The sequence below is a fragment of the Vanellus vanellus genome (genome assembly GCF_965231255.1).
Source record: "Vanellus vanellus genome assembly, chromosome: 3".
Classification (NCBI taxonomy): Eukaryota; Metazoa; Chordata; class Aves; order Charadriiformes; family Charadriidae; genus Vanellus; species Vanellus vanellus.
This window is the reverse complement of record NC_138907.1, coordinates 61,265,748-61,281,142: the sequence shown is the minus strand read 5'-3', so window position 1 is coordinate 61,281,142 and position 15,395 is coordinate 61,265,748. Positions and strand designations below refer to the sequence as shown.

At 36.6% G+C, this 15,395-nt stretch overlaps 2 protein-coding genes across 2 annotated transcripts in view; one reads left to right on the top strand and one right to left on the bottom strand.

Moving 5' to 3' along the window:
* Window positions 1-514: 514 nt before the first annotated feature.
* Window positions 515-1,760, top strand: DYNLT1 (dynein light chain Tctex-type 1; the record flags this gene model as incomplete). Its single annotated transcript, XM_082480719.1, has 4 exons — window positions 515-544; window positions 648-771; window positions 999-1,076; window positions 1,368-1,760. The coding sequence occupies 4 exons, from the start codon at window positions 515-517 to the stop codon at window positions 1,436-1,438; spliced, it is 303 nt and encodes a 100-aa protein (XP_082336845.1). The 3' UTR covers window positions 1,439-1,760.
* A 5,968-nt stretch (window positions 1,761-7,728) lies between these two features.
* Window positions 7,729-15,395, bottom strand: part of TMEM181 (transmembrane protein 181) — a gene marked incomplete at both ends in the record, with an annotated part of 32,555 nt that continues 24,888 nt past the window's right edge. The window contains 10 exon segments of the mRNA XM_082481846.1: window positions 7,729-7,807; window positions 8,759-8,825; window positions 10,471-10,552; window positions 11,667-11,672; window positions 11,675-11,756; window positions 12,423-12,474; window positions 12,572-12,674; window positions 13,351-13,408; window positions 14,446-14,537; window positions 15,059-15,189. Coding sequence (XP_082337972.1) covers window positions 7,729-7,807; window positions 8,759-8,825; window positions 10,471-10,552; window positions 11,667-11,672; window positions 11,675-11,756; window positions 12,423-12,474; window positions 12,572-12,674; window positions 13,351-13,408; window positions 14,446-14,537; window positions 15,059-15,189 — 752 coding nt within the window.

The following is a 15,395-nucleotide window of genomic DNA, read 5'->3' as shown; positions in this document are numbered from 1 at the left end:
CTTTAATACATGTTCCTGTCTCTTCTGAATCTGAAATAATTTTGTGGTTATTTTTTAAACTATTTCTGTGAGGAAAAAAATGTATCGATGAAAACCATACAGCTTTAAGGTACTTTTATTTGTATCTTAAAGGGGAAACGATCCTCAAAAGTAAAATGGATTATTTTGCTGAAGGCTTCTGCTCTATTAGTAACCAGCAACTACATGGGTCTTTTGTTTTGATTTGGGGTTTTGTTTCCCAAGAATGATTCTGCTGAAAAATCTGAAGTTCATTTCCATAGAAGAATATGTGTGAATGAGTCATTGTTGTGTGCATTTTTCGGTCTCTTCAGGACTGTTTAAATGCAAGACACTTTTTGTAACTGTGGCTTCAGGACATTAGGATAGGAAATACAAATAAGCAAAATACCACAAAATGAAGGAAAGATGGAAACTATGATAATTTCCCCTATGCCTGGCTCAAACTCTGACCTGCAAGTTTAGGTTTTAATTGAGAACATTTCCAACAATCAGTATGGACAAGCAGAATTTAGGATTTTTTTCTGTGGGTATGGGGTTTCATCTTTAGTGTTCCATGTTGGAATGGTTCATGGGTGTCTTGTAGATTGACAACAGTGCAGCTTATTTTATGTATTTGTCACCAATAGGCCATAGAAAGTGCGATAGGTGGCAATGCCTACCAGCACAGCAAGGTGAACCAGTGGACAACAAGTGTGGTGGAGCAAACTCTAAGCCAACTCACAAAGCTGGGGAAGCCTTTCAAGTACATTGGTGAGCTCAACTTTTTCTTCTCTGTTAAAGCTGGTACAGTCAAGTGTGCTGATAGGTAGGGGGTGGGAGAAGACCTTAGGGAGAGCCCTGTCTGTAAATTACTCATAAGCATGTATGTACACACATAAGCCTATGTGTGTACGTATGTACTATGCTAAGCAAAAATGTAGCTAAACGCTAGTTCAAGTTAGTGATAAATTAATAAAAGCTTCTCTCCTGACTAACAGTGACCTGTGTGATTATGCAAAAGAATGGTGCTGGGCTACATACAGCAAGCTCTTGCTTCTGGGACAACTCCAGTGATGGTAAGAACACAACTGTTGGATTTTTAAGCTTGCAACTTTAATACTACTCTCCTTAAGATGATGCAGCATACTTTTTTCCCCAAGTGCTATAGTTTTGGAGTAACAGCACAGAGTTTGGTATTTTTTCCATTTGGCTGTGATGCTAACTCTGCTATATATGAAATGCTTCGCTGTTGTGAAAGCTTCATTCTTAAGATTCTTAATGTAAGCAATTACAAATGTGCATATAAGGGCATGCATTTAATCACTGTAACTTTCTTCTGTCTCTGAAACCCTTTTTTGTGTTTGTAGGAACCTGCACTGTGAGATGGGAGAATAAGACTATGTATTGTATTGTCAGTGCCTTTGGACTTGCAATATAATTGCCTTGGAATCATTCATCCTTCTCTTTGCTACTCCAGCACTTGATTCCATCTCTACTCAAACTGTGAATACACTGAACAACTTCTGTTTTTAATGTACTTTTTAAGTACCTTTTTTCAAACGTAGAAATGTGAAAACATGCTGTTACATGGTTTATGTTTGTACTTAGTATTGTACCAGTGTTGCCGTACTGTCTTAACACTTCAAGAACTTCTCTTCAAGGTGCTAATACTGAAATCTGCTGCAGTGTAAACACTTTCTCTAGACTTCTTTTTTAAGACCAATAGAAATGAGACACCGACTTTCACACTTTGTACTTTTGGTTAGCATTAAATTATTGAAATTCATAACCATTGGTGTGACTCATTTAAACTTAATTCTTCTGTTATTAAAAAAAAAAAGTTCCAGTTCTTTTCAAGGTAGTTGAGGTACATAACAGAATAAAAAGCACTTCCATAATTTTGCCAAAGTCACAACTAAATTGCAAGAAAATGAGCTAATGTTTATCAGAACGTAACTTGGCTGCATTTTTGGGACCTGTTTAATCTGATTATAGGGTATTTAGGGCATGGAACAATAACAAATAACTGTCGTAATTGGACAAAAACAGATAAGAAGTTTTTCACATTCTGGAAGGGCTCAGCAAGTCCTACACAGGTGATCGTTCACTACTGCAGCCAATTACATGTGTTAAGTAGGTCTTGAACTTACCTGCTACCTTCTGCGTTGCTTTTGCTGATTGATAGTGAGTGTGTTGAGTTCTAATAGTTGGTGAAACATGACCCTTTCTGAAAGGGGGAATAAACTGCGTCAAGGTGATGTGACTAAGTAACAGGTTAATAAGTCTCCTGCAGAGGAATAACAAGTAAAACAAGTTTCCAGCATAGGCTTGGATAAGGTTTTCTTTGTCAGCTAGTTAAAGAAATGGGAGCATGCTATGAATTTCAGACTACCTCTGTGAACTGCTATGCTGATTCCGTAAGCGGTAGCTCATTGCTAGTGAAGTTGAAAGAACTACTTACAAAACAAGTGTGGGAGGGTATTTCTGGGCCAGAGTCAGAGGGACCTGCCTTTGCTTATATTTAGGAAGCCCTGTCAAATGTTTTCAGAATCCAGCTCTCAACTAAAGCTGTTTAGAGTGAGGTGACTGCTGATACAACAGTATGTTTCCACAATCTGGAAAGACGTAATACTGAAAAATCAAATGGCAGTGGAGGATTTGTTTTTCATAGTGGTAGATGCAGGGGGGTGCTCGCTGTGATAAGGCTACTTAGTGTATCCAAACAGACTAGAAAACCCTGTGCAGGGCTTCAACCCTCCTTCTTCCTATCCGTTTCTGCTGTCAGTTGGGAAAAAAAGTTGCTTTTGTCAGCAGGTTTGGGTGTGTTGTTCTATGGGAAGCTGAAGTAGTCCTTGACTAATGTAAAACATCACTTAGCAACAACTGAACCAATATATGTTAATCAGTGTTGTTCTCATACTGAATCCAAACCAAAACATTAGCACAAACTTTGTGCTGGAGTAGTCAGTAAGGTAATCATAAAGTCAGTCTCTGTTTCCTGTGTCTAGCTTACTGCCATGGCTCTTCATGTGCCTACAGCTGTAGAAATCGTTAGCATGTCAGCCCTGCTCTGGACGGGAAGGGGGGGGGGGTCTATCATATGTGTAAATGCCACAAATGAGTATGACCTGTCTTCCACCATTAACTATTTTAACTGAAACTGACTTCGAAGTTAAAGCAAGAGTAAGTTGCATATACATTTGTGCAGAGATGTTTACAGCCATTTTATTCAGCACACAATGAGATTTCGGTCTCTCCAAGTTTATACAAGGAATATCATCATCCCAAATGGAAGGTGATAGCTGATTGATCACTTTTGCAGTCTACCAGCTACAAGCAGACTCTTGGAAGATACAGAGCTATAAGAAGGAGAGGAATGACTTCAGCATCTCTAAACTTCTTTTTTATATTACTTGCCAGTGGGTTGAAGGTGGGGCAGCCCTTCCTGGGCATGCTGAAGAGGACGCATCATTGCAGGGTAAGTAGGACTTCCAGCCCTGCTGGCAGAGGCATCTGACAGCAGCCTACATGAAGCATGCACCTTTGACAGAAAGGGAGACGGTGCTAACATTCACCAGGGAAGTTCTACTGCCAGCATCACCACAGCAGGCTTTGCAAAGCCACCATTAAATCATTTGAGAGTGCCAGTTCCCCTTTGTAACCTGGCAAATGCATTGCTTAGGAAAATTAGCAGCACCTGCTTCCACCTTCAAGCCCAAGTAGGGTAAGCAAAAAAAAAACACCACCAAAAACCCAACCCAAAATGTAATTCCCTGGTTAACCTGTGCTGACAGAGCCTCCTGGATCCCATCATTCTGCAATTAACCAAGTTTAAATATGCATAAGAAAATACATGTGCAAGTTATGAAAATGGTACAGTTGGTCATTCACTAGAAGGAAAATAAAGCCAAGATACAATATAAAGATATAAAACTTTATTATGAACATATTTAACAATGATTATGCACATATAGTCATCCAAGAAACTCAATACCCAATTTTTGCTTGAAGTAAAATATTTTTCCTTCATATTCCATATTAGCATGAAGTTTTCCAACATAAATGGATAATTTGCTGTCATTAACACAACTTCTAGACACATAGAATATTTAACACATCCTCATGCACACTTTCTCAAAGCAGCATTTAATTACAGCTTCTCATTAAACAGAGCACTTATCTTACACATTTTTATACCATTTTGGTACACAATTTTTCCATATTCTCGTTTTACATATTTACAAACTTCTAAAAAAAGTTTTACAGTAATGCAAAGGTTATTACTGGCATAAGCAAAAGGAAATGGGGCAAAAATTATGTGACTATGGGTACAAAGTTGTCTTTTGGCTCAGAGAAAGACAACAGATGAAAGTCTTTCCTAGCTGGAAAGCCATCCTCCCATTTTCCCCAGTATTAGTGCTACGGGTCTGTTGCACTAGCTGTTCCTTATTGGTGATAAGCCCTAAGCTTCCTATTCTTTGCCAGTCCTAGGAAAGTTTCCAGCTAACTCCAACTGTCTTTTTAAAGTAAATACTACAGAAAATGATTGCCACAAATGGCTTATACTCAGTGATTATTGATTTCCTCTTGATCGTTGTGTACGTGGAAGTCCTGCAGTTATTTAATAGATGGCATCTCCTTTAGAGCAGGAACACTGTATGTTGTGGGGCCTTTTTGCATACTTTTCTCATTTTATACAGTTCCACTAGTGATGGAAATACTTAATTACTTTAGGAGTAATGAAAGGAAAGCCAGGTTAGTTTCTTATCTCTTCTGTTTCACCCTTAGGTTACAATGCTTTACTCAGAGGTGAATTTATGCCACCTACTCCCAAGCTGTTTACAAGTTGTACTGTAATATTCCTCAAATACTGTTTCTGCTTTTCAGCTGTGGAAATAAGAGGAGTGAAATTGAGATTTTTTGCTAGCAAAACTATTTCTTCATCTGCTTCACTGCTTTTGCCTTTTTACTGTACATTGAATTTGATGCGACAGTGCTTTGACCAAGCTTACCGTTACACTCTAGCACTTCTTCAATACAAAACTATTTTGCATGGAAAACATTGCTTAAATATAATCTCTAAAAATTAACAAAGAAACTATTTTCTCACTATGAAAATAGTGAGATACTTAAATACACATTTCCCATTCTCAGCTTTCCTGTTTCCATTTTGAATGTAGTGATGTAGAAAAGTTAATGCAAACAAAACAGCTTAGAAAAAAAACCATCATCTCAAAGTTAGATAAAAAAATATTTTCTTTAGTTAATGAAATCCCAAAGCATGACACTGTATTTCAGGGTTAACTGTAACAACCAGTTTAGGCTGTGATAAGAAACATTAGAATACTTTGTACATTGGTCAAATAAATCTTTTTTTTCTCTTAAGAACAATTTAGATCAGAATTAAATATCAGAGCCAAAAAGATCTGAATATATAAGGATCATGTAAATATTCCTTCACCCACTGTTACTCCAGTGAAAGTCAAAAGGATTTGGGATATGCAAAGGATGCCTAGTTGGCTCCCAAGTCTGACTTTGCAAATTCAAACAGCTGTAGGCCTCATAGTGAAAATGAGAATGGGCTCTCCTCTTTTAGCATACAAAGGTATTTCCCATACTTGCTAAAAAAAAGTCTAAAAGGAAGTGCTGAAGGTACAGCTTACTACAGTTCACTGGAAAAAAAAACATCACTAACTTGAAATGCTTCTTTAATGTTTTCCTATATGGTCTTCTAAACTGACACCAATTAATAAAGAAATTAAAGGAAAAAATCTTCCCCTCGCCCTCCGCAGTTTCCTTGCTTTAGCCATACAATAGTGCTTTGGCTTCTAACAAGTAAATGATCCCTAGTACAGGAAGTTTTATATTTAAAATACCCTCAAAAAATTTCACAGCTCTACATAATTTTAGAAAGCTTTCTCCCTCACACACACAGAGTATCTTACCCCACTTGTCTTCAGCAGAGCACTGATTTAATCATTTAATCTGAGCTATTCTATGACAGAAAGGATACAACCACATGAAGCAGTTCCTTTGGTCCTCTAAGCAAACTGCTATGCTGTGAAGTCTCCCCTTCATGATCTTGAACAGCAACCAGGAGAGGTTATTGCAATTGGAATGGTCTAGAGCAGTTGTTGCACCAAAACAGAACAAATCTACTTTTTCCTCAATACTATTCAGCAAGTCTAGTAGGACTTCATTGCACTCTTCTGCTTAAACTAGTTCAATGATGAGTACAATTCCCTAGTGTAAGCCAGCACCATTTTCTGTCTAATATATTAACAGTACTTTCGAGAGTCTTTTCTACAGCAGCAGGGCAGAGAAATTTTACAAGAGTAAATCACAGTTACACATCCATGGAAAAAAAAAAAGATACTTTCAGACAGGTCAAGTACCTGAAAACAAAAGTAGTTAGAAACAAACAGCATCCACTGAAATATAAAACTGAGCAATGGTGTAGGAGAAAACCAACTTTTAAATAGAGAAGCAGCAGCATTGTACTAGGAATACTTAATTCCCATATAACTCCATTCCAGCACAGACTGGAATACAGATAATCACAAAATGTACTAGTAAAAGTTCTGATCAGTAGAGGTGGTGACTGTGGTATGACAAAGTAGTTGAACTATGCACGGAACATGTTCAAAAGCTAACTCTCATGCATGTTCAATACATGAGCAACCACAATTGTTCCTAGGATGTAGATTAACTATCTATGAATAGTTAAGGAAAAAGGAAAAGGAAAAAATCTGATGTATAAAAAGCCTCTAAAAATGTTTGGAAATCTGAAATTCTCTGAATTCTGAAATTTCTCTATGAAAATTTCATACTGTATTCTCTGTAAGTGTAACAATCTCCTCCAGCATACAAAAAAAAAACAGAAAGAAGAATACTGGCTTCCTTCTGAGATTTGTTGCTGCCTAAATATTTCCATTTGAAAGGGCTGTTTAAAAAAAAAAAAAAAAAACAAAAACAAAAACAAACCCAAAACAAACACTTGGTAAAAGCCTGTCACAAAACATATATTATACAGATAATTTTGCACCACTGAGGCTATTTTGGCTCACTAGAACATGACTATTTGCACATATCTCACACTTACAAATCTGGTAAATTCATTTAAATGAATTTTTAAAATGATCTTAAGTCTATATCACTTCTTCGAACAAAGAATGGAAAGCTTGTGTTTTCTTGCATTAAAAAAAAAAAAAAAGAGAGAAAACTGTAAACCACTTCATTCCCTGTCTCCAGCTCAAAAGACTAAGGTAGAAAATTGAAAGGGAAATGAGGCACTTCGTACAGCAGTGGACAATATACAAAGGAGCTAACACAAATGCAACAGATGAATGACAAAATGCTGTACATAATCCTCAAAAAAACCCAAAACCAACCAACCAAAAAACCGAGCAGCAAGGAAGCAATTTTAAAATCAGCATATAATCAGTGACACTTATAAATGGAAATAGGCTTAAAGACTTTAGTCCATAGACATCCTTCTGTCAGGCATTTTATAAGACGTGTAAAAATTTTGGTTTCTTACGTTTTCACCCCAACCTTTTCAAGCATTCTTTTTCTCAGTTTTGGCTTTGTAAACAGAAACAGAAGCAGGATGTCCTTCCTGGGAGTCAGTGTTCAGATGACAGCAGACTAAGGAAGCCAAGGAAGTTGTCCATCTAGGAAAACTTCAAGATTGGTTTAATTCCAGCTGAACGTCTGTCTACATCAAAATCAATCACTGTCCGATTCCTCTTTATACTTGGCTCTAATAGCTTGGCCATTCTGAAGTGGCATTTCTTCATAGTCACTCCTGCGAAACAGATACGTGTTAAAAATTCTGAACACGGTGTTCAGATAGGAAGTCCAAAATAAACAGGAAAGTTCTATTCCACATTGAGGCATCAAGTTGTTATTTGGGCAAGCAGCTGGTATCTGTTTTCCTTCCTTGTTGGAGATATGAACAATATATTGACTTCTCTCCAGGGGATGATGCATAATAAAAGTTATTCCAGTAACTACAAGCCACTTTTCACAAGGATTCTTATAGAAGCAAGCTGGTACTACTACTACTACTCATCTAACTAAACAAAGGCACGCTATCTCAGCCAATGCATATAGCTAATCTAACACAAACTTGTTCAGGTTACTGCAGTGTTAAGCCCATCCTCACTGTTCCAACCACTTCAGTGTCCTTGGTAAGAGGTGAAAACATCAAGGGCAGATAATAAGTTTGTTCAGTGTCCAGCACAGAGACACCTACCTCATCAGGATGGGTTTTAACTGCTACTATAATTCTCCTATTACATAAACTCACAGAAGTCTAGGAAGTTTTGCTAGATTTGATTATTCTTATTTCATTAAGTGATGGACACTTAAGAAGAGCCATTCTCCTTCCCTAAAGCATTTACATATGAATTGCCTCTTTGCTAACTCCACCTGGCTCCTGCAGTCCTTCCCGGTTTAAAAGGAAGTCCTTTCACATCTCTTGCTGCCCTCACTCCATGGGCTGCCAGTATCCTAATACTTACCTGTTTGCATCAGTGCTGTGGCAATCCCTTTTAGAAACCAAAAAGAGAAAAAAATAGAATAACATGCATTCTCATTGCATTTCTGTTTCAGAGTAAGGTTATATTTCTGTTCTTTAGGCAGAATATTTTCAGTAGCAACCTGTAAAGCCTTCATTTATGTACTGAATATGGAATAGAACATTACGAAAATAACACACCAAAAATAACTCTCCATAGGTATTTTATAATCTTACCCATAAATCACATCATCATCTGAATCATTCAGCATAGAAAAAGCAGGGTTGTCTTTCAACTGTGATTCTGGAAAATATAAATAAGTGTTAATTTAGTGCATTAAATATAGAAACATGGCTGTACTTCTAATCCAACACTGAAGCAAGACTTCCCAGACAATTACAACTACATTTCAACAAAACTATATCCAAACAGGAATTCTCTCCTTTAAATTCTTCACCCTTTAGCCACAACATCATGGTATTCTTAACAGTTAAGGAGATGACATAACTATCTCATCTTATTTTTAGATAGATCTTCTCCATGTTTTATAAGCAGATTTCCTCCTTTGTGCAGTTTCCTATGTCATATTATTTCAACCTGCACATAAGAGGAATTAAGTCAGACTTCATTATTTTTAGTCATTATTCAAAAGTTCATATGTATTTAAAAAGCACAGACTTCATTAACTTCATGGTTATTTCTAAATTACAAATTAAGTAGACTGAAATTGTAATCTTGTATGCAAGTTGATGATTAGCCAGTTATTTTTCAGCCTCGTAATAGATGAAGGACAGACTTGTGCCTTTATGGTGAGACAAAAGGAAGTACATACTTTCCATTGGCTATTTATGACAATTCCCTCTACCTTGTTTTAAGGCTTTAATTTCTTGCATAATCTGTGCTGTTTAGCTGCATTTCATAATTATATGCAAGTAAAATGAAATCCAGGAATTTGCTATAAACATCTTTTTCCTCACAGCTTTTTACTTTCTGCCTTTGATAAACTAATACTTCTTGCAACCCAACAGCAAATTTTTCACTTTACCCTCACCCAGCCATTTCTCTTGTCTTTCTTAATGGAAAAAATAGCATTTTTCTGTAACAGTTCTATCCATCTTTAAAAAGTTTAGAGAAAGGACCAGCTCCACTATCTGGTGCCTTCTCCCTGCATATCTCTCAGCATGCAAGATATTATTGGACAGGGTGCTAGATAATCTCATCTAAGCTCCCTTTCCCATGAAAGGTTGGACCAGATGTTCTTTCCTGGTCCCTTCCAACTCGGGCTGTTCTGTGATTCTATATATTAAACTTAATGCTTAAAGTGGAGAATGCGCTCAGTATAAACATTTATTTTACAGAATATTTATCTGCTAGAGAGGGATAATGTTTTATAATCAGCATGTGAGTCAGATTACATCCTCTACGTAGGAATGCAAAAATAGAAGTGCCGCCGATTCAATCCTTCATCTCTCTTTACATGGGCTCTATGAAGCCCTCTTCTCATAGCAAGTTCCCCAAAATTTCCCCATGTTAAGAGATCAGCTTCACTCCTACTCTTCCAACAGCATATTACCTATTTCAGAGTCCAGTTTGCCAGCGTGCCAATATATTAACCTTATTTTTAGAACAAAGTACAAGTATTGTTGCTCCTTAAGGACTGTCTGTGAGGCAGTGCAAAACTTAGTGCATTATATGCACACATCATATTGACTATAAGCTTGATCTAAGCGCGTAAGAATTCAAGTCTAGCTAATTAGTTGTATACATTTTATGCGTTCATTCATATTTCCAATACTAATTTGCTCAGGAACAGTGCAGCTTCTGCTTATGTTAACTCAAAGCGAATTGAAACCGTAATGAAACAACTAAAACACAAAGATGTTACACAGCATCTGCTAATATGTCAGCTCTTGTAATCTAAGTTTGCCAGACAATTGCATACACTTACCATATAGTGCATTCTTGGAGGGGGAATACACGAAGGCTAATGTGTAGAGATAAAAGTTCAATAAACCATAAAATGATAAGAATTCTGCTGGTAGCGTGTGTCAAGGATATTGCTCAATATAATTTCACACATATTAACTTTGGATACAAGACCCAAACCATACCTAAGATGTTTCAATGGAAAGAATGTTTACCTTACTAAAGTTTGAGAGCATGAATGGTTAAACAGAACTGCATGTTTTAAATTCCATGACAACAAATGTACTCAAGCTATTTCAAGGTAAAGCTCCCACTGAAGACAAAGCTTTAGCTTTAACACAAGTAACATTTGCTGAGATAAGGTTTACTCTTGAGTGGTGGAATGCATGGTAAATTGAATAGTTCTGCCTTCAACAGTAAAAGAAAGCTGAGTAAGGGGGGTGTTCAGGTGGGGTTGTTTTGTTTTGTTTATTTTTGAAAAAGTTCTTCCTTGGCACAGCACTTGAGAAGGATGGAGAAAAAACTATCCATAGATAGAGCACTGAAGGTGGTTTCTTGCCATCATTTTGGGAAAATACTAAAGGCTTTACATATTGTTTTCTGCTAGCTCCCAACACATATGTAAGCTTATAAGTAGCCAGAGGAGTTGCAATCGCACAGGCATTTTCAGAAAGTAGAATGAATTAGGATCTTATGGTTCGGGTCTAGAAATACATTTAGTAATCCTGTTGACATCAGAAATAGTTTCTCTCAAGCCACTTAAATTCTCTGCTATGACCTCTTCCACATGTAGACTTAGACCAACACACAAACGCATTTTCAGTGACTTCTAAACTGTTAATTACTCAAATATTTTGGTACGCCCCATGCCAACTGATAGATATACAGCAAACTGAATTCATGCAGCAAATATAGCCAAATTTGTCACAATAACTTGTTAAAATTACTTGAATGCATGCACATCTAGGCCTTCATTCCTTTTGAAGAGTATCAAATGCAGTTGCGATGTATGCGATATAAACCAATTAGACTGAAACTGTGTCAGCTCATAATCTTTACAAACAGCCATTACAAAATGCTGACACGAAACCTCGATCAAAATGGACTGAACTTCAAAAGCCCACCTAGAAGTCAAAAGTCTCAGTCCTTAGGTACATGACTTTTAAGTACCTTCTGCATGAAAACAGATTGTTTCTAGTTGAGCAGTATCACAACACAAGGATATAATTCTGATAATGAGCTGACAGCTCAGCAACAAAGTTGTCCTGTAGAACTTGTGCTCCAAAGCGTAGGTAGAGTATAACAATGCTGTGGAAAAAAATTAAAGCATATAGGTGTACTGTGTTTTTAAACTGCAAAATTGAAATGGTAGCTGATAGAAGAATACATGAGAAAATAATTTTGTTAACATCCTGACCATTTATTTTAAGACACATTTGCTTTCATAGTTCTAAATTAAGAATGACTCTTTTTTCATTAAAAGTCTGCAGTCAACTGAGTAAAGCGGAACCCTCCTCCCCTACCCCCCCAGTCTATTTCCCTCAGATTTCATCCACTACAGACAATACAAGAGTCACCAGTAATTTGAAACAACTCATTGGAGTGGGGGAGACAGATATTAACAATAATCTAAAGAAACTAATTCTAAACTTCTGTTTTGACTAAGTGAAGCTTACAAAGCTCTGAAAGAGGTGAACAGTGCACTGCAGACCACTCAGCAGTTCAGAAAACGACTCTACTTAAGTGAACCTCTAAATTTTGCAGTGTATTGCTGTGGTAATGGAAATAATAGAAAATTAGCTCTGAAAGCCTCAAGAAGGGTTAAAAAATTAACAAATGCTTGCCATAACAATCATATCGAAAGACATTCCTCAGTTTTACTGACAATTTTTTTATCAACAGAAGGTATTCGAAGCCCTGAAAAAAAGTTTATAGAAGTTACAGTACTGAGAAATGTACTTTGAAAAGCCTTACCTAATGACAAGCACTACAAAGGTTAATGCAGTCAAGAATTTTAACCTGAGATCTGAAAAAGATTGAGAAAAGTTGTTATTAGACATAGGTGTAAGTTCACTAAGAGAAGGAAGCCTGTTTGGAGAAGAATCAAAAGAAATGTTCCTTACCAACATAAGGCATGTTACGAAGTTCTGAACATGCCCTCACTATCAGGAACAAAAGGTAGAGAATGTATGTGGTTGCCACCACAAGGAAGAAGATTTTCATTCCCTGTAAGAAGATTAGTTTTTATTATTTAACAAGATTTGGTTTACTCCTTCCCTCAATAGATATCATTATCTCCCAAAGCACAACATAGAATGGTCTATTTACTCAGGGAAAGTAGGCTCATGAAAGAAAGTACAAAATGAGGATGGCTGTACATCAAGGTAGGTTTTCTGGGAATGTAAAGAAAGGATGTTTAATAGGAGTCATCATCTTGTTCACCGCGTTCACAGTGAGCTGAATCTCAATGATTTTCTAAAAACACAGCTCCTGAGAACAGTGCAAGGACCCATATAAATCAGATCTTCCTTTAAAACAAGAAAGTCTGAAATTTACTAGGACAGAGGATCTTGGCAGGAATAAAGATGTACAAAACTGATGTAATAAGACGCTTAAAAAAATTTCTTTCAATCCCAAGTGTCATGAGTCTCTGACTAAACTTGTGTTGTTGAGTCTCCAGGTTTGCAAGACAACTTACTCTTCTCATTGGGATGGAGCTCAATATGGCCTATGCGTGATCTAAAGCAAAATTAAAAGTACCTTAGTCAGTATAAGACCACCTGACCAGCATTTGCTATTTCCTAAATTGTGTTACAGATTTTAATAGAAGAACAAACCCCATCTCCTTATATTGCCTAACCCTACCTTACAATTTAATAGCAAGAAAACATTTCTGACTTACCTGGAAGTTACCAGTGTCAACCCTGTATTGATACGTAGGATCATGTACTTCATTAACACTAGAAAAGATTCAAAACGAAAAAGCGGTACTTACACCATTACAAAAGACAAGGTCAAAAAGCCGTACTGACCAAGAAACCCACTAACAAAGAAAAGGTTTAAAGTTACTATACAAAGTTTATAACTAAAGGTTTTGGCTGTATAAATTGGTGCAATGCCATCGATTCCAATGGAGTCATGACAATTTGCATTATGTGACATTCCCCTTCTTTCCAAACCAAATTTTCAAGGAATATGGAAAATTTCAGTTGTGAGCACGTCTAATTTCCCCAGTTATGTATAATCTTGTAAATTCCTACAAGACTTCAGGATTTAGTGTTTAAATGTATCCTTGGTGATAGAATTATACTTAAGAAATAACTGTGGTATAAGCCCTTCCCTTATAGCAATTCTCTTGACAGGGCATTAGCACGAGCAGCTCCTGCAACTGCACTGCTTTCAACAATGTATAACGGCATGAAGAAGGTTGGAAGGTATCTTCCTTCTGAGAAATAAAATAAGAGGCAAACACTTGAGACTAAAAAGGTTTAGAAACTACAAATATACCAAAACTGAGGAAGTTTTCTGGGTGGGGAATAGTGACACCTTTATATTAACACAGTATTTTGGAAAAAAAGAGAAAAACACTAAACCAAGCAAGAGAACACAGTTTTAAGGAGAGATAGCATAGCTTGAATAAGCAGTGTCAATACCAATTCTGCAGGTTTAATAGTTGAGAAAGTTTGGTCCAACTGTGTAATAGTTAACTACAGATGTAGCGCTAGAGGGAGTATTGTAGGGAGTGATGACATATAGACAAAGTAGTGATTTCTAGATCTCACTCTGATTTATAAAATTAAGTACTACTAGATTGTCCATAGGGAATTCTGTTTTCAAATCAGTCACAATTTGAAAAACATAAAGATGTAAGAATTTGAACTCTGTTCCTATATCACCATCAGAGCATTAAGAAACAGATACCACTAATTATAAACAATCTTCTCATTCTTGAACACACTCAGCTTGTTATCTTTGGACTAAATTTTAGATTACTTACGTTTGCCATATTCCCAGTGTAACAGAGGCCAACCACAATAGTCCAACAATAAAGAATTTGGGCAGATAGAAAGTTAAGCACTTCCTTTCCCCCTGTTGAGAAAACAATAGTGCGGTGAAGTAGTGAACCCACATCTGAGATTTCATTAATTCTTGACAGAATGAAGTAACTACCATCTTTGTTTTGTTCAACTTGAACTAGATTGAGAGACCTGCACAGGTGACTACAGAAGATATACACTATAGGAATATACTCCAGAATTCATATTTATCTCATGCAGTATTTTAAAGAGATTTAAAAAGCAATCAACTACCATATACAACAAAATCCTTCAAGCAAGAACAAAGCATAATGGCATCATAATACTGAAGACTGTCTTGCAATAGTTTAGAGTGGATTGTCCCATCTATCTCATTTAGGCATCGTAGCCTCAAGACAATCTACTTTACCACAAATCATCTTAACTCCAAAGCTTCATGTCTCACATTGTTTTTTAAGAATAAAATAAATATCTCTTTTTAAAGAATTTAGTTTCATCTTTGTCCCCTTTCGAGAGAGCTGAAAAAACAAGTACTGTCCTCTCAGTAAGTAGTAGATAATGTTGCACACTTACCTGTACTCTTATACCATGGTAGACACAAAGCCAGAATAACAACAGTGCACACAGAAACAGTGACTGGAACAGATCATCCAGCATTCCAGGAAACCAACTGTTCACCAGAAAAGAAAGGGGGAAAAATGGATCTGTAACAAAATAATAATAAAAAAAAGTTAAACAGAGGCGGAAAAGCACAGTCTTTTCCATTATGAAAAGTAAAGCAGAATGTATCTTCAGAGGAACAAAAAACCCTGGATTTTTCAAATTACACCAGTAAATGAAATTGAAGTTAGTTGTATCTTAAAGTGATTTACAAAGCTAATGGTGTCTCCAGCAGCAATCCTCTGTGCTG